At 34.8% G+C, this 24,433-nt stretch overlaps 1 protein-coding gene across 1 annotated transcript in view; it reads left to right on the forward strand.

The window, feature by feature from the left end:
- The first annotated feature begins 16,420 nt into the window (after nt 1-16,420).
- The window catches only part of LOC106132121 (rho guanine nucleotide exchange factor 10), a 29,901-nt gene continuing 21,888 nt past the window's right edge, over nt 16,421-24,433 (forward strand). The window contains exons 1-2 of the mRNA XM_060947404.1: nt 16,421-16,509; nt 18,534-18,636. Coding sequence (XP_060803387.1) covers nt 16,443-16,509; nt 18,534-18,636 — 170 coding nt within the window. The 5' untranslated portion in view covers nt 16,421-16,442. The remainder of the gene's footprint in view (nt 16,510-18,533; nt 18,637-24,433) is intronic.

Genomic DNA, 24,433 nt, shown 5'->3' on the forward strand with positions numbered 1-24,433 from the left:
TTAATGGTCCGTGTAGCAGGGTTACAATACAAGCTATTGATATGCGCCATTCATACCATAATGCCATTAGTTGGTCGAGTGAGTTATTGGCTTTATTGGATTCAACTCTTTTGTTAGGGTTGAACGATTTATTGAAATTGAAGAGATTACACACCTGATTTGTACGCGTGATGTGATACAGTTATTAAGAGGATGTAAGTAAGAACATGTCTGAATACTATCTTATGTGTTATTACAAGTATTGTCCTATTTTTCGACACATCAAAATATAAAAAAAAACAGTTAGTTGAAGAGACCTAAAAATTATAATGATCACCTAATAAACTGCTTTTAACATGATAAAATCCTTGTAAAGACCACCCCTTTTTAAATAATATTATGAATTAAATCTTATCAAATATTCTCATCGCTTAGAAAGTGACAAATGAATTTTATTATAAAACTCAGATTTGCATATCATTTACATAATTATTAATTAATTCTATATAACACTATCGAGATATCTTCATAAATCTTGACGTGTTAAATAATAAGAATATTGTGATTTTTAATAAAAAACGTTGCCTTTCTGTCATGATTTTTGTCTCTTACCCCAGGAATACACACATGGTACTATGTGTGCGTGTGTTAAAGGGTTATCTATACATACATAGCACAGTTAGACACATCAGAGCGCAGCACCTATATTTAGTTATGGATGGATTCCAGTATTAAACTCACATTTGCCTTTTACCAGTCGCAAAGATTAAACATATGCCGCCCTAAATGTATTTAATAAGTCATCGCCTGGTGCCGAAAACCCGGGACAATGATCACATAAAAACTTTACATAAAAAATGTGAAGGAGCGCGTTTCCATAAGAATCGCATGATAAAAACTTCATCTCATCAATCACACCTCTTTCCTGCAGTAGGCAGAGACTACACGTTTCCATTTCTTCTTCTTTCATACCATCTTTTGGTCCATTCACACACTTAGTTATTATTTACTAATCTAATTTTTTTTTAATTGCTTTGGTGTTAATTCAAACAACCCACTACACGAGAGTGTGCAATACGAGTATCACTCTCGTGTAATGGGTTTCTTTCAAAACCTAAGATCATTGGTCTTTTTGTAATTTTTGCTAAGATAACCAGTAATTTCGTCTTTCTCAAAAACTATTGGTAAGCTATTACTAGAACATTCTACGACTTGGCTTTCGAGATTTCACTGCGGTAAATACAATGGAAACAAACCGCACTTTGCCAGCTCTGAATCGACGGAAGTCGCCACGACGACGCGATATTTTGAGCAAGGCACGTCGGGTATGCGACTTGTACGGTATAAATAAATTTTGTTCCTACTGCTTACGCACAAACAACGCTCAATTCTAGAAATGACCACAAACAAAATAAGACCTATAACTGTTCTATAAGATGAAGACGAGGCTTAGTTTATAGTCAAGTTCCGTCGCTTCTTGCGTGTAAAATTTAATCACGGAAATTTAGTCTCCGTTAAGAAAACTTTGCTTAAAAGAATGAGAATAATCGTACATAATCACAAACTTTACATTTTCATTAGAAGACTTGTCCTTGCTCTCAGATTGTTATACGTTATACTTACCCATCTCAAACCTTTTCCTTTGAATATATATATTCTGCTTACTTTGTTAATGGCTTTGATATGTCTAATTACTTAGGTACTTTTATAAATAACTAGTTAGTTAGTTATATATTTTTTCTAAGTTTTTTCTCTATGAGTCTAAGTTCTTAATTCTAAGCACATTTAATTTAAACCTTTGCAGCTGCACATCTTAAATCATACATAGCGTTAATAGTACAACTATTTTTTAAAAGTACATGAATTTTTTTATAATTCTCTTAAAAGATATCTAGACATATATTATCCTAAAATGACTATGCTAAAGCCCAAATCCAAAGGTCTTGTAGATTTTCCGTTAAGTTTTTTTTTCAAAAATTTAGTTTTGATAACACAACCCACGATTTTTCTATAAGAAACTTAAAATGATCACTCCTTAGACTTAGAACAACAATTGCTATTACGTAATATTAGGTAGGTAATAATAGTATGAGTACCTACTAAGTAGATTGCAAAATCTAAATAGCATACCAACAAACCCTAGTTGACCGAACACCCACACAGGTATAAATAAACACGATGACAAATTACTACAGGGCACAGGTATCTGTTTAGCATTTATCCTTGGGCCGAAACTGAAAGGATATCCGTTTGAACTGTGCCTATTATTTAGGAACTTACTAGGTATATACTTATTGTATATATCGTTTGCAAATAGTTCATAGTTTGAAACGGACAATTATTTATTGTTCTTGTCGAAGTTTCCACTACATAAATATCTAATTGTTTGGCGTCGTATTCCATATAATTGTATATGTAGGTACATATATAATATGTATATGTTTTGAATCAATATGCGATATTCACTAAATGTATGCAAAACATTACTATTTTTATTTATTGTGATGATGCTAGTCGGTCATTGATATAAAGCGTAAAAGGAGATAAATTTTAAACAATCTTAATGGAGTGTGATTAAAACAATCATCTTGTCATTATAACAGGTGTTTTAAAAAGCAGTAGCGTGTCGTAGATATCTTCAGAGAGCGGAAACATTAATCTGATGAGAGAGCATCATAATTATTTAACAATTTCCATTTCATCTAATTAAATATGTAAATAAACTGGATTTAAAGAAGCTGCCAATGAAATTCACACGTTTATTTATAGAATCGAATTGTAAACCGAAATAAAAAGTTCAATAAGTTCCGGTCCCAATTCACGGTGTGCTTTCAAGGACGCGCCCAGCCCGCACCCTACTTCCGTTCCACGAAATAGGGTAAAAGCATGTTGTGGAGCAAAAACGGGTCGTAATAGGTAGACATATGACTCTCGAATAGTTCAGAACCTTTTATAACAAGGTCTTCATTCAAAATTATTTACGCTGAGCAAGATAATTCATTTAATGCATTCGCATATTACAATATTGCCATGTGGTTCCCGGCACCAATACAAAAAAGAATAGGACCACTCCATCTCTTTCCCATGGATGTCGTAAAAGGCGACTAAGGGATAGGCTTACCAACTTGGGATTCTTTTTTAGGCGATGAGCTAGCAACCTGTTACTATTTGAATCTAAATTCTATCATTAGGCCAAATAGCTGAACGTGGCCATTCAGTCTTTTCAAGACTGTTGGCTCTGTCTACCCCGCAAGGGATATAGACGTGACCATATGTATGTATGTACTACAATATTTGTTACACTCCTTATAAAGCTTTCCACATACTTATTTAAACAAAAATAATGTTTAAAAGACATAAAACGTAAGTAAGTCTGTGGAAAATGTGGAAATCTCGGATCTCGTAACGTTAGGAGCACAAGTTGTGCAACAATATACGTGATATCACGATCAATTTAACCATCCAATTACATTGTAAACCTTTTAACACGAGGTCAGAGACAATCGAGGGTCCTCTTCCCGGTTCGCGTAGAAACCGACGATACACTATGATCAAGTTGTCGCATTTAACACTTCACTTTCCCCGCAACCGCGAATTTCGTGCATTTACTCATCTGCCGGCAATCACCAGTAATTACAGACGTGGGGGTTCTTACCTCCACGGTAATAAACTGGGGAAAAGTATAAGTGCCGGATTCATTGATAGATAGTCAAGGATTTAAGTATAGTACTTTCACGAAAATTGAAGGAAAGTGTGCCGTGGGATTTTTTATTAAAAATATGCAATATGCATGCAGATTTCCGTCGAAGGCCAACCACTGCGCGTGCTTTCATCAGTCGGCCGATGCTTGTTTATATTTCCATTCGCATGCCGCGTTCCACCAGACTCGTTTGTCCACTTCAATGATCGGTAAATTCTGAGTGAACGTTGAACGCTGTAGAACGTCTTGTTGAACGGAGGTGCAATGCAATGCGCAAGCGCATAGCAAACGCAATAGGTATACCTATAACCGTATAATATTATACAGATTGCCACTCCCACTGCTCCCACAACATTCATTGCCTTACATGCGACCACTAATAAATCCGAGTGTTTGTTCTATGAACTTGCAGGTACCAAAAGTATCTTAGTCCCGAAAAGCATGTCAGTCAAGCATTTTAATCTTTAAAATTATTTAATAATCAATCAATCTGAAATCCCAATGTGTTTAATAACTTGCGAGCAGTTTTTGCAGTTGAGCAGCGACTTCGTCCTCTCCGAATCCCAGAAATTAACAAACAAAAACACCAATAAATAAAACTTCCTAGAGACCGACGTTGCCCGGCTTTGCTGATTTGGACTCACGAGCACTAATGGTAGGTACCTAGAAGTTGAAGCTGAAGAATTTATTTTTTTATTTATTTACCAATTCATGTAGTTACAATGAATGTACATATGAATAATACAACTAAAATTTAAAAGATACACAAAACTTATATAGTTTTCAGTAATTAGTGCCCAAGAAGAAGCTCACCCGTAGAGCAAGCTTAGAGTAATTAGAGAACAAGCTAACTACTATAAGAGAGGAAGTGATGAAACAATGTAAGACCCCAAAGTCTGAATACAAAAAATGTCAACAGAGCAGGTGTTATACCCAAATGTAAGACCAAACTGGCAGGTAAGTATGTCCGGCCACAATGTATGGCGACCTGGCAACCGTAATTCTGAATTTAGTGACCTTCTATCTTTTTATCAAGCTACCTACAAGCTGGTCGACGTTTTCATTTGATTAAAATAAATCGCCCCCCAACAACAATCGCAAACCGAACGCAGCTAACTTCGAAATAAAATAAAATGAATGTGATGTGAAATGAAATGACTTGCGAGACGGACGAGACGGGAACGATAGGTGGCGCGGTTGTGCTCATGCCCCTCCACCCGCCTGCACACCCGCAGTCGGATCGGACGGAGCGAGAGGCGACACCAGCAAACCAGCTGCGCGTCTTGTGTTTTTCTGATTTTGTAGTGCGGTTGACGTCTTATTATTTTCGTCCTTACTTTTTATACAAAATAAACAAATTGTTAATATACACGTGTCACATATTGAATTGTTGACAGTCTTGTCCTATTATTTGTGGATGTTTGTGACTGTGCGCGAGTGTTCTGACTGTGTTCTACATGGATACCAGTGCCTTTTGTCTGTAAAACAGTGGATTATTATTTTATTGGTGCAGTTTAGTTACTCTACGTTCCTGTAAGATTTGTTGTGGGACCACCAGTGTGAACAGTGATTGTTGTCGTGGCCGGTTTCCGTGGTGGAAACTTTCGAAACGTGAATAAAACAGTTGGTAATGCTTTCTTAGCGAATGCGGGCCCTGCCTGCACGCATTCCGTAGGGAAGCAAGTGCCGGCAATAAGCATTTTACGGTGAGTATACTGCACTCAGGTTCATCGCACTTTCAACACAGGTTGACCTAAAATTGTCGTATCTTGACTTCGATGGTGTCAAATGTCAACACCTATCGTGTGCTTGAATGTGTCAAATTCTATTACTTGATAAAGTCATATGAAGACCATTAGCAGCATGTTGCTATTGCCAAGCCAGTTTTACTCTTCATTCTCTACTCAATATTCCATAACATAATCAGACAATTGCTATTAAATGAGAAAATATTTTGTGACTATTAGGATTATCTGTTCCTGATTAAGGTAACCCATTAATTTCCTTTTAAACTCTACAAACGCCCCTATAGTCTAAATAGACTAACACCAAAATGTTTAATGACCATTAATTAGGTAAGTATTCTGTGATATTGTAAACAATCCATTTAAATCAAAAAGTGACAGATATTAAGCACATCCCCAAATTTCATTTCTGTTTTCCTTCTGAACCTATTCTTATGCTGTCTTGATCATTTTATCTTTACAATTAAGATAACAAATACATGATGAATCGATTTTGCTGAATTATATTTAGACCACTACTGAAGAATGATTTGCGGCAGTAGGTCCCATTGAACTGTTTTCAAGAAAAAATTGGTTTAAAAAGACCACCCACATAACAACATTAATTTCCCAATAAACTAATTCAATTCAAGTAGAACACTGATAACTGCAGTGGAAACAGCTGCACGGTTATTTAACATTTTATTATCACCCCATGTTTTAGTTCCCCCTAAAAAACACACTATACTATTTTTATCTTGAACTGAAATGCAAGCTTGTTTCTGTACTGTTATACCAACTTGCATCATAAAATGAGGAATTTACATGTTAATGCCCTTTTTGTTTCAAACTGCATTCAAGCATATCTGAGAAATACTGTTTCTATTAGTAATTTATTTAACACCTTCTAAAGACTTTGCTCTAGATGTGTTGCTCCAGTGGGACACCACTCCACAAAAGATCGAAAGATCAATTCTATAAATCAACTAGAAAGTTGATTCATAGATTTAGCAGAGAGAGGGGAAATCACAGAGAGAGTTAAAACATACAAGGATAGACTTCAGCTTCACCCACATATACATGCAACTCATTGCATATTCCCATGTCTTTGCATACTTAAAGGAGAGTACCACAAAATATACTCTGACCTGTAGAGGAAGAGCATGTCACTAGACATGTGCCTCACCGAATATCTGCACAAGAAAGAAATATTGCCAAATTAAAAATACTGACAGATTGCAATAGAAATGGAGAAAAAAATTCATAGATAAAATAAAATAATTTTATACCTACACACCAAAGACACTAAAGTTTAAAGCATCCTGTCTGTCTTGAAATTTGGGCAATTTATTTATTTAATCAAATTGGTGTCGATAGAAATTCCCCATGAAATCGGGAAAGAACATATTTTCCGGAGTGTCTAATTCAATGTTTGTTTATCAAACTTCAACTGGTTATTTGTTTCAATTGCAGCATCCCTATATGCCTGATGCTATTTTTTCCCACTGATTAAGAGAAACTTCTTAAAAAAACAATTAGTTTGTAGTTTTACTTCTTACTTGCTGATGTTTCTTTGTATGTAAAGGGTGAGGTTAATCTTTTGTTTCACCATAGCTCCTATAGGAAACAACACTGCTGTTGGTACAAACAGACATGCATATAATCACGTATATATCTCTTGTGCGGTAGACAAAGCCTACAGTCTTGAAAAGACTGAATTTGACGGGAACGGGAACTGAATCAGAGATTCAAATTGTGACAGGTTGCTAGCCTTTTAAGACATCCATGGGTCATATGTGTATCTGAATGACTAGGTAAGCTCACAAATTTTACTAGGTACCTTAGTTTTCTTATCTTTTTAACTGTTGGTTAAAGAGATTAGAAAACTGCTCAAAAATTTGTCATTATCATTAAGAGCTTGGCTTACTAAATATTGATTTAAGTCACTTAGATCCATGTTTAAAGAATACTGATAGCAGCCTACTAATAGGTTATTATTTATAACATTTAAAAATGCCTTTGATAACTCACTTATGTATTAATAAATTCTAGTGATTGGAAAATAGATCTATTTACCAGAATATAAATAGTTTTACACACCTATGCATATTCTCAATGGGTTATTTGACAGAGACAACAATTTGAAAAGACTGAAAGGCCATGTTTAGCTGTATGGCTAAGATGAAATTGAGATTAAAATAGTGACAGATTGCTAGCCTATCACCCACAAGAAGGTAGGTACTTGGTAAATCTCATAATCATTTAAAGAAGCAAGCCAAATGTTCTGTACTGCTCTTATTAAAGGTTACTTGCGTGATATATTTTTTCCCTTAATTATCCCCAAACTCAATAACTGCTCGATCTGGTTTTGTTGACAACAATTTAAGTTTGGAGCATTTATTGTATATATACTTTATACCATTTTTTGCATAATTCAGTCTGTTAAGTAGATGGACGAAGACTTTTTACTTGGCTACTGCTGAAGCCAATATGTCAAAAAATATTAGCATAATCATAAAACTGGTTTGCATTACTATTTACAAAGACCTATGCAGGTATTACGAGTACCTACCAAAAATCGCTGACCGTAGCACTTAAATAAACTGCAGATAAATACGGACAAGCGAAATTATAAGGGTTCCATGTAACCTGCTAACGGAACCCTACAATCACTAGTCCGGATCCATACGATCATATAAAATTTATTACAATCACATAAAATTACGGTATACCACAAATCCCTAAGGTTGTAAGTGGTGTTTACGGCTACGGATGGCCTCTTTTCGCTGGGTGGGCCGCTAATATACCAGTGACCTGCATCGTCAATACGCACACGGGCATTTGATCGACTGCATGATCGGATTTGAGCTGCATACTAATCCTGGACTACTTCCGTGGGGGTATAACGGTCTCCTAAGAAGTACTGATGCCAAGTGCAGTGTTACAAGATTCAGATCAGCAATTGTTGACAAAGAGTTGCAGATGATCTGAATGGTAAATTACAATATAGGTGTTAATCTTTGGGCCATACTTTAAAGAAATTTTTATCGATGGTTCCAGGGCGCCCTGAGTATCCCTGATTCTATGAAAATTTTTAATAACTATACCTAAGTTGTAAGTTCCATTACGTCCTATTACAAATAATTCCTGTCTATAACATTAGCTTATTTATTTAGAATAAGTACCTATTTAACGAATTAGGTTTGTCAAAAGATAGTATAGTAGGTGATTAATTGATCCATTCTATCACTCATAGTGAGTTGATAATGAATTTCCCGATTGAGTTTCCAATTATTTAAAAATGATCTTGGAGAATCTGGGCCTGCTGAAAACGCTAGTTAATGATCTTACTTGCTGTGAAAAGATTTTGCAATATGTTTACGTACACAATCATCATGTCATCTTTAAGAGGCCTTCATATCTCTTTATCGTGGAGGCTACAATTATTCCGGAAATCAAAAAGAACGCTGAAAGGCCTTTTGGAGCGATTATGGAATGTATTATTATCCTTCTATTTCCTCCAAAAACCATTAACAGAATCTTTGTTTTTCTAAATTTTATAACGCCTCGCGGTCAACACGACTGCGTTCTGTTTATTCCCGCTTGCTTACACCATATTCCCGGTTCAAAAACTTACAAAGGCAGCGTTTCATGGAGTTAGATGTTTGTTTGTTATGCTTTCTCGCTTTAACTACTACAGCACGCCACTTTCACGTTAGTAACAGGGTATTGTTTTCATTTTATTTGACGACTCCGTGTGGTGTGGCGAATGGATTATTATCTTTTCTAAGCGCACCGTTAAATATATATTATCACGATTAGCTCGATGAATAGTAAATTGATATATCTATTGATTTCTTCACACCTGTTATTGGTTAGTCAGCTTCACCTACTTAAACTGGTTTTCTTACATTCGTCGTTAATTAAATGGTCGGGCATTAGGCCCGATTTACTTACATAAATCGGTTTTTTACTCCTCATATGAAAATCCCATCAGGATTGTGACACATGTTTTTCTTTTGCATTATATGAATACAACAAGGTCTTTAACTTATATAATACTAGCTTTCCGCCCGCGGCTTCGCCCACGTGTAATTCGGTTATATATAGCGTTTTTTAATGATCTCGACAGGGCTTTTTCTTCCACAGACTGAAATCTTGTTACAACTGAAATTAAATATAGCCTGTGTTACTCAGGGATGATGTAGCTTTCTAATGGTGAATGTTTGAAATCGATTCAGTAGTTTCGGAGTTTATCGATAATCGATTTGTAAACAAACAAACATATAAAAAAATAGATTGTTCCTCTTTATAATATTAGTATACATACAAATCTATATAGAAAAAGTAAAGCGAGACAAAATCATCGTCTCAAAAGAAAAAAAAAAAACAGGATTTATAAGACGAAGAGGCCTTACAGGATTTCCTTCTGTTTAAGTATTTGCGTCTGATAGTCATCATCCCATGTGAATGAGCTGATGATGGAAGGTACAACTCCTCAACGGTTAGGAGTTGAAAGAAAATTCTTACGAAGTTATACGTACATGTGAGGCTATTAGGTTGACCTGATAATAAAAAGTAAATCTCATTAACGTTAAGAATTTAGGTGAAAATGGATGCGGACAAATTTCGTCTCTTCACTTGTTTCCTTTTAGCTGTTTGTATGGGTAGAGTTAACACAAAATAGGGATTTAAAAGCGTGATGTTATTAATGTTATGCATGTATGTACATAATTATGTACATATGTGATTATGTATGTTAAAGAGACGACTGAAAGTTGTCATACAAAGTCTTTTTTTTTAAGGATGGGAAATCATCAAATGACCTCTCCCGCTCTGGGTGGAACGGAAGGGGGTGTCAGACTTTTACTGACTAAAACCCACCTCGTTCCTTCAGTTGCCCTTTGCGTTCCGGAGCCACGGTATCTCGTTAGAACTTTCCCGCAGCCCCGGCTCAGTTTATCCCGTTTTCCCCCCTTGGAGGTTGACATTTCAAAAATCCCTTCTTAGTGCTCACTTATGTTACTAAAGGAACCTCTGTTCAAAATCTCAGAATTCTATACCGAGCGGTTTCGGCTGTGCGTTAATAAATCAGTCACCCAATCGCACCCCCTAAATCACGATTGGAGGGTAGTTTGAAAAAACTTATAATGTCAAACATATTTACTTGCCTATGTACGTGTTCATGCCAAGTTTCAAGTTTATAAACCCAAGGAATAAGATTTTTCATAGAAACGTTTTTACCCCTTTTCCCCCCCGTGGGGGTTGAATTTCCAAAAATCCTTTCTTAGTGCTCCCCTACACATCCCAAGGAACCTACATTCCAAATTTCAGCTGTCTACGACCAGTAGTTTCGACTGTGCGTTGTCTGTCAGTCAGTCACTCAGTAACGGAAGAGTTTTATATATATAGATAATCATCTTCATCACCAGACATCCTTTGATTCTTTAATATTCGATAATGTAATTTCTTAAAATCATATTTAATGAGTACATTATTACTATAACCTAGTAATAAATATTAAGCTTAACTAATCAGATATTTTCTAACTACGCATACCTCTCCGGAAAAGTAAATTAAAAAGGAAGAAACTATTTATTTGGTATTTAAATAAAATTACATAACGAAATAAGAGGCATGATTTTATTTTATGTATTATAATATTGAAATCGGTTCAGTAGTTTTTGAGTTTATTCGTTACAAACAAACAAAAATACATATTTTTTCTCTTTGTTAATAGTGTTAACCACACTATTAGAAAAAAATATGATTTATTTTAGGTACATAAGATGAACAAAGAGATTTTAATTGTTTTAATTTTGTTTTACAGGGAATCGAGCGGCGCGGGTGGCGGGGTGGGCAGCGGGGGACTGCTGACCATGAACGCCACCCAGGTGCAATGCGAGCCCCACGACCCGGTCGTGCTCATCAAGTGTAAGTAGCCAAAAGTCAACAAACATTTTAACGGAAACGAGTAAAAATTTGCTTACTGTGACAAAAAGCCTAAAATACGTAACGTACGGTTTCGTACGTACTAAATCAAGACTGAACCAGATCCGGCTTAGGCCTAAGAGAACCTAACTCGTCTTCATTCATTTTTCGGTTACACATTGTCTAAATAAACTAGTTTCCTCACAATGTTTTTCTCCCATCGTAATATCACGGGTTAGCATTCAAACTACATAAACATATTCGTCGTAATTGAAGTAGTATGTGCCTCGAATGTCGGATCACGGTAATGATAGTCGCGGTGCTTGGTGTATTTTTGGAGTGCGCGAGCAGCGGTCTCCAGTGCATGCGCATGCGTCAGTCGGCGACTGGCGCACGTTGTTTTGTTGCACTAACCTAACATAACTGGTAGTTATTATATAAATTATCCAATAATGGATATAAGGCATTTCTTTATATTCCTTACGGGTCTAGGGGAATTGTTCAATTATATTTTTCAAATAGTGTTCTGTTTGACCCTTCGGGTGAATTGTTGGATGTTAATATCGCTTGTTGTTAAAAGAAAATACAAAATGATACAATCGGTGTGGGACAGAAACGTCCCCATGATTTGTAATAAGTAAGCAAATTCAGGCGAGGTATAAGATTGAGAATAACTATGCATGTATACAAACATTGCAAATTCTGTAAACTTTACTAAAAATCCTGAATAAATTGTTGATTGGAAATAAGGAAAATCAACCAAAATTGCTAGCTTTCACGGTTAGTGTTGGCATTTCTAGAAATAGCATCAATTGTATTTATTTCCGTCACCGAAAGTCCCCCGTTGGGCTCATGTGATGTTAAAACATAAAGATAACAGAAACAACGCTGCTCTAGAATCCTCTGCCGATCTCTAAATATTAAATTTAAATTCACTTCCTTAGTAACTTATAATATCACTAATGTCATCATAAGATTTTTGGTTGGCTCGGACGTTGGCTCATTCTAGACTGCAAAGTATAACGACGTATAAATACCACCAGAATAAAATAGTTTTAAAAATCTAAATGACGGGCGAGGAAACTGAGCACAGTGATCTATTGCCCGCCGTTAATCATGAAGTCTTAATTCTGCGGTATCCATATTTTGCAGCAACGCTCCCAATTGATGCGGGAGGCGAGCGCACAATTTAGCTTTGTTTATGAGGGTAAAATAGTAATAATTACTGGCCTGCCGCCAATGTTGATATTAATTTTTCAACATGGCCGTATAGGCCGACCAATTGTCGCAATTATGTTAATTCGGGTTAGTTTTAAACGGTCCCTGCAGACTGCAGCACGTTGACGATGCATCCTAGTTGTGGTGTGGTGAGAAATTGTGCCAGTGCTGTGGGACGATGCAGTTCACGTTGGTGATTGTCGTGAACAAAGTAAAGCTTTGTCCCGTCATAGAGGAGCCGGTGAAATCTATAGGTATTTAGAAACATATCCCCATATATAACTTTATCTTATTTGACCAACGATGATGAATGTGGGTGAAGCGAAATAAGTAGGCATAGGTCGTGGCAAGTGTGAAACATTTATTTTAATAAATTAGTCTTTAAACTTACTTAATCCCATAAATGTGTCCGTCGGTATAATTTGGTTATAAAGATGAAAGTTTAGTTGAAGTAGTAAAGCAATCACTATCACTACATATGATAGAGTCCTCCTATTTTTTCTGTCTGTATGTATGCGCTAATCTCAGAAAGTGAAAAAATTTGAAATGTTGTAAAGAGAGTTTTCTGAGGAAGATTTATATCCATAAATACTTAAATGTATGCAGCTTAATCAGCAATATTTTACTTGCTAATTCGTTTTCTTAAGACCAACAAAGAGAAACACATTTTCACTCTCTCTGACATACAGGCGAAGTGTTAAATGAATAAAGAAAGCGAAAGCCAGTGAAAAATAATCACTCGTCACTGCATTTTATACTGTAAAATGCCATTAATCATGCATGCCATTAACAAATGCTTTAAGGAGTTCAGTTATTTTTTAATAAGATTAGGCATTTTTTAAAATCATTTGTGTTCCCGTAATTCAAACCAATTTCGAAACAAACATTCGCCCCACATACTGTGGGAATAAATGTTATCACAAGTCATGTCTCGTGGTTTATAACATCGTTATACCAACCATTTCGTATATGTTGTTAGACTAAATTGCTAGAACGATTTAGCACAATAAAAGCCGCGACATAATTTAATTCTTATTCAAACAATGAGACAACCGGTGGTAGGTGGACGCCTGTGTGTGGCAAGAGGCAATATTGTAAGTGACATTCTTAACCATCTGAATAAACGTAATTGAACAATTCCTATCAACCCATTGCCCTTATCTACTCCCGAGATTCGGTGGGTTCCTCATTCGCTACTATTTCAATTGGTCCTAATTCTTGTTACAATGCCATTGGACATAAAACGTTCCAATGCCTGAAAATTTTCAAGAATTATCACTCGTTGTAATAGTTATAAAGAGTTCGTGGTAAAAAAAGAACACAAAACATAACAAAATTAATTTCATGAATGATAAACGAAACTAGCATTTAACATTTGAAAAATAATAATAATATCTTCGCTAGAATGATGACCATAATGATGAGCCAGAGTACCTCAGGGAAAAGTCATACCTACAGGTAGAAAAGTCAATTTAAAAACAATCTGTATTTTCCCGTATTGCTTTCTTATAGTAAATCGACACTGGCAAATAGAGAATAAGCAATTGGCCACTTTCGAATTTGAACTCAAGAAGCACAGTCGTAGCTGCTTATCATAATTAAAGATTTTCCCGTATTGGTTTCTTATAGTAAATCGACACTTTGGCGAATAGGGAATAAGCAATTGGCCAGTTTCGAATTTAAACTCAAAAAGCAGACACAGTCGCAGCTGCTTATCATAGTTAAAGAAACGATCTCAGAAATAGGCCGATTAGGTAATCGATTGCTCGTATGGGAGATTATGCAGTTATCCTTAATTGTTTGGACAGAGAGAGCATTCATCATAAGATTGTTGTATTATTGCGCCAATAATGAAACTCAGTCAGTGGTTACTCTGTTGATAAAGCGCATAAATATTTTCCTTCTTGCAGTGCCATCTTCAATTGTTTGGCATGGTAGTATTAGTGTCTTCTTACTTTTGTTATAAATTTAAAGGAAAACTTTTGTTGATTACTGGTTAGTGTATTTCCAGTGTTTAGTCATCACGTCCAACTCATTTGCCATTAATTAATCATTGTTTCTTTTGAAACGTTTCTGTACTAAAGTTTGTATCCTTACTGGTTTATCCCAATTGGTTTAATTGGTATCGGTTAAGCTTCGCTTGTCATTTTTATTTAACTTCGCCATTTAAGTATGTTTTCAAAGATATGAAACGCTTAGATATTATAAATAACACATTTTAGAATTGCCTCTTTATTCTCATAAACTTGGTGAATTTACAACATACAACAAGTTGAATTGACAAAGCATGCTGCTTTAAACTTAAACCCCAACATTACCAAATCACTGACTCATGTCTTCGCCTGCAGTCTGATAACAACATAATAAACCCGTATAATCCTGCACACAACGCTTTTAGAATTGTGTCAAACTCACAATGCCCTGTACTTGCGATTGTTCGCATGCTCGCCTGCAACGGCCTATTTGCTGCATTCTTATCTCGAAGCAGACTTGATCGTATGAATCATAATCATCTAGGCAGTTGAAACAATGAGTATGTGAGTGACGGGGCGCACCCAACGGCGGTACAGATCTCGATTCTCGACACAGAGATCTCCTGATACTGGCCAAACATAAATCGAATCTTGTTATGGTATTACTATACAACCTGCCTGTACTATTTACGCCTATACATCAGGTTAGTATTCCATCTTACGAGGTTATCGGCCAGTCTATAACGGTATAAGTACCTATTTGTGCTCTATTGCTATCTACGACGAATGTAATCTTCATTTCGTATCGAGCAAAAAGATGAAAGCAGACTGCATGACCGCCCATATTCGCAGTAAGTTATCAACTCTGGGAACGCTATCTCCTGTGATTTATGTTTACATAGCCCCCGCTATCTAGAGTAGTGAAAGGGAGGTCAACACTGTTCAGGATGTGTACGTCTTAATTCCAGCCGCGGTTGAGATAAGACATGATGAGTCGTACTAAGAACTAGGGTTACTCCAGACTTTTTTTGTATATACCCCTTAAATCTGAGAAAAAGTAGAAGAAGAAGTCATGTCTGTGCAACAAGCATGTCCGCTGGCCACATGAGTTTCTCAACCATATATTACTTTATTGTTTGCTTCATGGTTTTCTTCGTGTATGGTTCTTTATTTCGTGCAAAAAAAATGAAGGCTTTTTTTTGTGTGGAGATATTTTGTAAAACGAAAAGTTTATTTAAATCGGCGGATTTTCATATGTGCCCTTAAATAATATCTAGCGGATATAATGAAACCTTATGCTTATGTATTTACACACTTAGATGATGATAATAATGATTATCACAGTTGAGTATTTGACCATATTATAAGCCTATTAGCCTATCTAACAGTTAACGCTGAGACAAACTTTAATCATAAGAAATTCAATTCATTAAAACATGCTGATAAGCATGAATGAGTATTCTTTAATTTCATAACCATTACAGTATTTAAACATCTGCGCTAATATTTACTCTAAAAGCAATTATAAGCAGACTATGAATGGGTCGTCAACCCTGGTCAAGATGGCCCCTAGCCTCGGTACCAAAGTACAATCATAGGCAATCTTATTAACTCGAGATACTATTAACTCCTCATTGAATAGTTTAAGTTAGTTTACGATCAAGTCGTGTAGTGCCAACACGTGGATTTGGTTTCTTTGTATTAAACATGCGTTGGTGTGAGTGAATGAATTAAAAAAAGTATATAAAGTGATATATTTTTGGTGAACTTGCTTGCTAAAATTCGCACCACTGATAACTGCGACAGTGTGAATCCTATTGCTTTAGAAACAGCACTATCTTGGTGATCTAACAATGCTGTGTTACACAATTTAAAAAAATAATTGTGATGGAAAAGCGACGTGAAGATAGTGGAACAATGAAACGCTCAAAAAAGTGTGATAAACTGACTAAAATTAAACACAAGCTGATAAAGAAGAACAAATGTAGGTAATTTATAATCTTTCTTTAAATTTTTTTGAATTTATAATATGGTCATTGTGACCAGATCTAGTTATGCAAGAAATTTCAGATCATATGTGAACTGTCATTTTGGTTGTGGCTTCAATGGTACTAACCTGCTTGCGAGGAACAAATTATTGATTATTTGTGAAGTAATTTTGACGTAGTCTTTTGAAAATTGTGTTGCTTTACTAACTGTTTTGCCAACAATAAAACATACCTACTTCATTATAACTTGAACACGTGGTGTTACGGCATCATGACTTGGCTTGCCACCCACACTGCGTTCAAGGTCTCGCAACATTCATAAATAATTGGCAGTTGGTAAAATACAGGGTGAACTGGAAGTACGTAATTTGTCACATTCGGTTGTATAGTAGGGTATTTGGAAATAAGATTTCTTTTTTGATGGTATCAGGCCCTCGACAGACTTACTGTTACACTGAATACATATTTTTATTTGCGGAATGTAGCAGGCTAAATTTTCCCTAAGTCTTTACCGTAAGAAAATGAATGAGTTTCATCTTTTGCCTTTACTAGGTCTTTTGAGTCCACACCCTTACATCCATTGACATATTGCCACATAGTTATTATCGTGTGGCAACAGCAAGGATTATCTTTCATAAGTAAGTGTGACTTCAAAGGATGCCAAAGAGATTTTACTTCGCATTTCATCTGCGTAGCTTTGGATCCAGAAATAAGATTCGGTGCGTCACAATGTATTTTATTAATATACAAATAAAATACATTGTGGAGGAATGATCCTCTATCTGTAATTAACAACCCATGTGCTTTATAATGACGATTACTTATGATTTAAATATAACTTGAACTACATTCTTTAGAGTGTGGGCGATCAACTGTTTTATCAGATATTAGTAACACCATGAGGCAATATTTAATTTTTTTATGAAATCTCATGGTAACCACTTCTCAGCTAAGTTCGCTTGTTTATTAATATTTTAAAGAATAAGTAAATAAATAATTAAGAAGTCATACCAAGATTGTCAAAATCTCGATATTGTTGCTATGATGTTCGATACATCCATTTGTTTATTTTTCACAATCTTAAATATTCCTTGTTTCTGCATTATTATTAAAGTCATGTTATCAGGTCATTTCAAACTGTCTACCAGACAGCATGGGTACCTACTACGGTCATAAAATGAACTAAAATTGCATGCGTGCGGTCTTCATGCATTCTGTACGTAGAAACACTAATCACGCGTCATGTTTTAATAAGCAGGTCCCGGATGAGATACTTCCTGTGATGTCCCATGTCCGGTGTTTACCCCGGGATAGTCACTGGTTTACTGTTTGACCAGCTTAATTGTTAAGTTAGTTGACACAAATATCTGTAATTGTCTAGAATTACTGATTTATCATGGAAAGCCATTTTAATTTTGATAAATTTTAAAGTTACACACATCGCATCATTTCATGCTTGCATTTCATTTAATACTTGAGACCTTGGCTCTCTGCCAGAAAGCGCTTTTGGCGAATTATAATGTTGTGTATGTGACTGTGAGACAAATTTATGGCCTAGTTATCTAAAATCTTATGAGTTGACGATCAACACTATTACACTCATGTGTGGTGTTACATGTAACATCACACATTGTTTTCTGTATGAAGGAAAAGGTGACTGACATATCTAGCAACCACTAAACTGATTTCACAAAAATTTGACAAACAGATTGCACAATGACCCAGCCACCTTCAAAAGAAGTACTTTTGGGAATTTCAACTGGAGTGGAGCACCTGTCAAATAGCTATAAAAATTGTTTATAATATAAAAACTGTAGATTGTAGGCAGTTTGAACCATATTTAATCATATTCTGTGAATTCTCCTGGAGCTATGAAATCCTTCATTTAATAAAAGGACTTAATTTTACAATAAATTTTTTGATTCCTCGAAAACTTCCCTAATAAGGGAACTTTTTCAACTCCACCATAAAATTTTCTAAATCTTAATAAATTTTCTTAAATTTCTTTTTTTTTCTGCAGATGAACACCGGACTGCAGGCGGCAGCTGGGAGGAGCCGGTTAACTCTGTGCGGAACACCCCACTCAGGCGCTCGCAGAGACTGAACTCCACCCTGGACCATAGGTACGTGAAATTTCTTCATTTTTGATTGATATTGCTTGATAAATAACTAATTTAATTGAATATTAACCTAAGACATAAAAGGATCTTGCTTAGGTTAATATAAAAGTTATACCTTGAAGACCGAGACTAACTTCAAGTGAGTCTAGGTCTCTAAGGTTTTCCTTTTTGTGTTATAAAATATTTATAAAATCAAAAGCAATAGTTGTGCTATCAAAATGTTTACTTAAGCATAATTTTCATGTCATGTTCAAAATACATATTGGTTTTCAAAATATTCTTTAAACGAAGGAAGTAGATCGTATGTTATCAAGTGCAACAGTAAGTGAGATTGATGACCGCTCTAAAATTAGAGCCAATTTTTCCTTTCTAGAGGGGAGGAATAAGACTTGCTTTTAAACCATACTGTTTTATTTGAAGATCAATTTTGGGTTTGTGTGTGTAAAATTTTAATATTTTAAGTTAGAGATGATGATGTTATGATTGTTATTAATTCACAGTTCTCATACCGAATTTTTACCTGATACTGTTACGGGGCCATACCATAGCTCCGAAAACGAATAACCTCTAAAAGGTCACCGAAAACTTTTGTAGATAACATTATTTTATTATTTACATAAATGTACCTTTGCAATAAAGAAAGAAAGCATTGCAAATTTACTGCAAAGAATTAATGCAAAATTTCCTTTAAATCGTGAGGAAGTGTTAGAACATGGAAATCTGGCTGGTTTCACCTGTTACACGCCGCCATGTTGACAGTTGGCATACGCTTCCCTTGGTCTCGGTGTGGTCTCAACAATTAGCGGCCCTGGACCAATTAACACGAATTTCCTGCGCTCAGGGCACTGCCTTCGAAACGATCGTTCACGCGTTTAGCCGGGGCTCGTTCCAAGAAATTTCCGTCTAAACAGTTGAGTGGTCTATATTGAGCTAGTTTAAATAAAATGGTATATTAGTTGAACTGATTCATAAACGATACCACTCCTAGCCTTAACTTGTGTTATTTAACAACTATCACTTAACACTATTATTGTTTATTTATTATTTATTTATTTACTAATTTATGTACACAGAAACATCGCTTCAATGGTTTTTTTGATTATAACTGGAATCTGAAAGAGTTCTAAAATAGAACTAACTTAAAGCAGAATTTTCTTCCCAACACTGTCACTATTAATTTCAAATAATACGAGTATCTATAAATTCATATTAAAATAAAATAATTCTCGAGTACTTGACATAGCGATTATAAAAATATGTCAAGGCAAACTTCGACCGTGTGCATATATTCAAGTGCTGCTAATGATAAGTGATCCGCATTGCTGTTTTTAAATATTACAATGTCTTTTTAAATGACCATCTATAACACAGAACCTTGTTGCTTTCACCCACTTACAATAGGTTTATGGACTTGTTATCGAAACACATATAACAAAGAGCAAGTAACATCCCTTCCGGAGATGGTGTAACAAATTAAATAAAAAAATTGGTAAAAAAACTTTTTAAGTTAAACGGTTTTATGTTAAACATACATTGCAATGTTTAATATAAATGTACTAAAAACGAAAAAATAATAAAATAGATACAGTCGTGGGAATTATAAACATATGCATAGACTAGACTAAAATAAAACCGTGGGGCACGTCAATTGTCTACAAATTATAGACTTAATGTGCGATAGAAGAATCGTTTAATTCGTCGTTAGGCAGTTGGCCCGCAGACGGTGCGCAAATTACTTACTATTTTGCTGGCTAGCGAGGAATCGTTTCACTGCTCGTAGTTTGTCTTTAATCGACAAAACTTATGATAAAAGTACTACTCGCTCAACATTATGAAACCCTAAAACTCGCTTAATCGAGCTTGCTAACTTGTTTCCACATTCTAGCCCTACTTATCACACGTCCATCGTTGTCGGTTGAACAACTGCCTAATTATAGTGTAACATTACAAAACAAACATTTTAATCAACGATTGTAGACAATTGACGTGCCCCACGGTTTTATTTTAGTCTAGTCTATGCATATGTTTATAATTCCCACGACTGTATCTATTTTATTATTTTTTCGTTTTTAGTACATTTATATTAAACATTGCAATGTATGTTTAACATAAAACCGTTTAACTTAAAAAGTTTTTTTACCAATTTTTTTATTTTTTGGTTTTTAGTACATTTATATTAAACATTGCAATGTATGTTTAACATAAAACCGTTTAACTTAAAAAGATTTTTTACCTATTTTTATTTGTTTTTGTAACGAATAAACTCAAAAACTACTGGACCGATTTGAATGAAATTTGACACAGGGATAGACTTAACCTTCAGGAGTAACATAGGCTACATTTTATCCCACTGCTTAGATTTTAATTTTGAATAGTAAATTGTATTCTACTTGTTGAGACCTTTCATTTGATACCCATGTTGATGGGATTGATAAAACCTAAGTTATCCGCCATTTTGTAGAGGCCGCCATCTTGGATTTCAATTTTTTATAGTATATTGTATTCTGCTTGTTGAGCCCTTTCATTTGATACCCATATTGATGGGATTAATGAAACCTAAATTATCCGCCATTTTGTAACGGCGGCCATCTTGAATTTATAATGATAATGAATAAACATAATTATATTGTCACCAAAATCCAAAGTGTATACAAAATTTCAGATTAATCGGTTGACAGGAAGAGGGTGAAATTTGAATTACTAAATTTGACCCAAGAATAAATAAAACAAACGGGGTGAGCTAAATAAAACCGTTTAAAAATAGGCAAGTTGTCGATGGATAAGGGGTTGGTTGAATGTAATTCATGCAAATGAGAATTTTTCATTTTTTTCAGTTTTTTTATATCCACTAAAGTCAGCTATCACATCGCATGCATGAGTATATACTCGTACCATAATGTTTTACTGAAATAGACACTTTATCAGTAGTTTTCATTAAGACTGATTGTTTTGTCATTGGCTACAGTTTTTTTTGTCTCGTAATTGGGGTCAAATGCCTATCAAGTCTACAAGCAAAGGCGGATTCGGGAATATTTGCTAATTTCAAAAAGAAATTATTATCACACCACATTATTTATTCCTGCATGATTAATAGTAGTTATTTCACTTAGTTTGTATTTGGGTATATAGAATACGTAGTAAGAACTTATTATTATAAACTTTACTGTAAGCCTAAATTCTATTTTGTTTTGTTTCTCTGATTGTGTCGATATCTATATATTGATAAAATTGATTCTTCTAACTTTCACACCATCAGCTTTTAATTTTTTTGTTACACATAATGTCAACTGAAATCACTGTACTACGTGCGTTAATTTTTTTTATGATATGTAGTACCATATCATAAAAAAAATTACTAGTACTAATACTAACTCAAATTTGAGAACCATGAAAAATTTTGAATAGCAAATACCTCTCACAGTTGTAACCCAATTACCAACCCGTTGCGTAATCATGCAGAAAACTTACAAAGCAGGTCTTACGCGATATCCTGTTTCACCTACATCGGAAACTAGCTAGATTATAATAATCTCACTGATAACGCTGCAAGTGCCGGAAAAAGTGTGACTTTATCAGTTTTCTTTGTAAATTCCTCAAGCCATGCAGCAGTGCCCTGTCCTGGTATAATTATTCTTAATCCTTAAAACCCACTGTGTCAGAGTTTTTTTTATGATTTTAATTTTCTTTTGACACGTTTCTAAACGAAAATAGCCTTATGTATATTCGCTTAAAATTTTAATTCGTTATTGTTTGACTTAATGATGATCTATAAGTATTTCTGATTTAAAGTTTCGTAACTAATATCAAGTAGGACCGTCCCTGACTATAATTTCTAACAATCTTTTTGTGATCATCACATACTGGGAGGTCTCTGCGCCGAAGACAATGGCCATTTACTATAATAACTCTATCTTATCCGTGTAAACACCTTGCAATATTACGACACAGATAAGCTTATGAGGTAAAACAGTGTAATGCAAAACTGTCAAGGTGCGATATGATATGTTAATATGTTTCTTCTAACCGTTTTTAAAATTCGTCATTAGTCACGATATTGTTTTTTTTAAGCTTCTGATAAGACGTGAGATTAAACAGGATGTAGTGACAAGAATTTGAAAACAAATATTGGGAAAGTAAATAGATATTTTTTAACATTCATTCCTAATTTATCAATTTTTTATCCGTTTGGAATAGATTTACTGGCAAATTTTTTTTTTGCTTATGCATATGGTTCTATAAAGTTTTTAATAAATACTTTCAAAGTTAGCGGGTATTAAATTGTTTGGAACTTCTTCACCGAACCTACTCTATGAAAAATAATATGAAGATCAATACAGAGATAACTTTCATACTGGAGCGAAGATAGAAAAACATGAAAATTTGTAATAGTAAATAGAGATAGCAATACTTCCTATCATAATGTAATAGTGCCCTATGATATATCCATAGGATAAGCTTTAATAATTGAATCAACACAGTTGCACCACTCGATTCCTATCTAAACTACGCCGCTTGCAAATACCTGAAACTATTCATAAAATTACCACGTTCACAGAACTGCACGAATTCCTGGCAAGTGGCAACATGCCAACCTAGTATTCCGATACTGTTGTATTAATTCTTATTGCTCGTTAAAGTTGCCAATAAAGAGGTAAATTGCTATGTTGCTGTCAACGTAACGTATTATATAAAGACTATAAATCGTTAAATTGAAGTAATAATCTGCAAACAAGCAAGACCCGGCGATCGCCTCGGGCAAGGGGTAATACTTAATTGGCATAATCTCGATGGGTTATCGAAAAGGCAAACTTGCTTACGAGATTCGCAAGTCAAACCGACTGACTTGACCCGCGGATCAATAAGCCACCTCCCGTCACTGATCCGTCAATTCTAAACAAAGAAAATCTACGTGATCATATGTGAATGTAAACAAAGAATGCCTTCCCATTTAAAAATTAATTATACAATGCAAACCATACCTTACGAGTTTGTTTGTTAAATGCTCCTTTTAAGGAAACGATTGAATATAAAACTACTTATTAACATTTATGTATGTTGTAAAATGTTTCGACATCATAAGTATTTATTATAATATTAATTTGATCAAATCGAGTACCATACGTTCCCATGTCGGTTATGGGATAATGAAGTTTATTCCTTTTAAAGCAGTGTTAGTCATTATAGAGATATTCGTGTTTAAAGATTTTAAAAGCGAATTAAATGATAAAAAAGAATTAGCGATTCATCTTCTGAATATTTCAAAGAAAAAGGTGATTGACTTGATGAGGTTTCAAAAGTATTTCCGAAATTACACGCGGGTGTTGTATAATACTCATACCCCTGGAAAATTGTAAATAGTTATATTATACCATGTATTAATTTAATTGAATTAGTTACAAAGCCAACGAATGAACAGTTAGACCACACAGAAAATGCGCTTTAACATTGTGGTTTCTATTATTTATAAGAAGAAAACGGTAACCTTGGAATTGCCGGTGATTGTTCTACATTCGGAAGATACCTAATGCACCAAAACACGTTACACAAACAAATCGTTATCTATAATATGTATAAAATTTCGTTGTCTTACACGATTAGGCAATCACAAATAATGTTACCGTACGTACAATAGCCTGACCAAAATGAACTGTAATGCTTTCGATTTATTGTTTATGCTTTAACATTAATACCTACATTCTCAGCAATTGAGAATCTCAGTAATATGTTTTATCTTTTATTTTGTTACCGATCGATTTAATGGACATAGAATGTTCAATAATAATTGTCTATTCCACATGTA

This window comes from Amyelois transitella, chromosome 13, assembly GCF_032362555.1.
Source record: "Amyelois transitella isolate CPQ chromosome 13, ilAmyTran1.1, whole genome shotgun sequence".
Lineage (NCBI taxonomy): Eukaryota > Metazoa > Arthropoda > Insecta > Lepidoptera > Pyralidae > Amyelois > Amyelois transitella.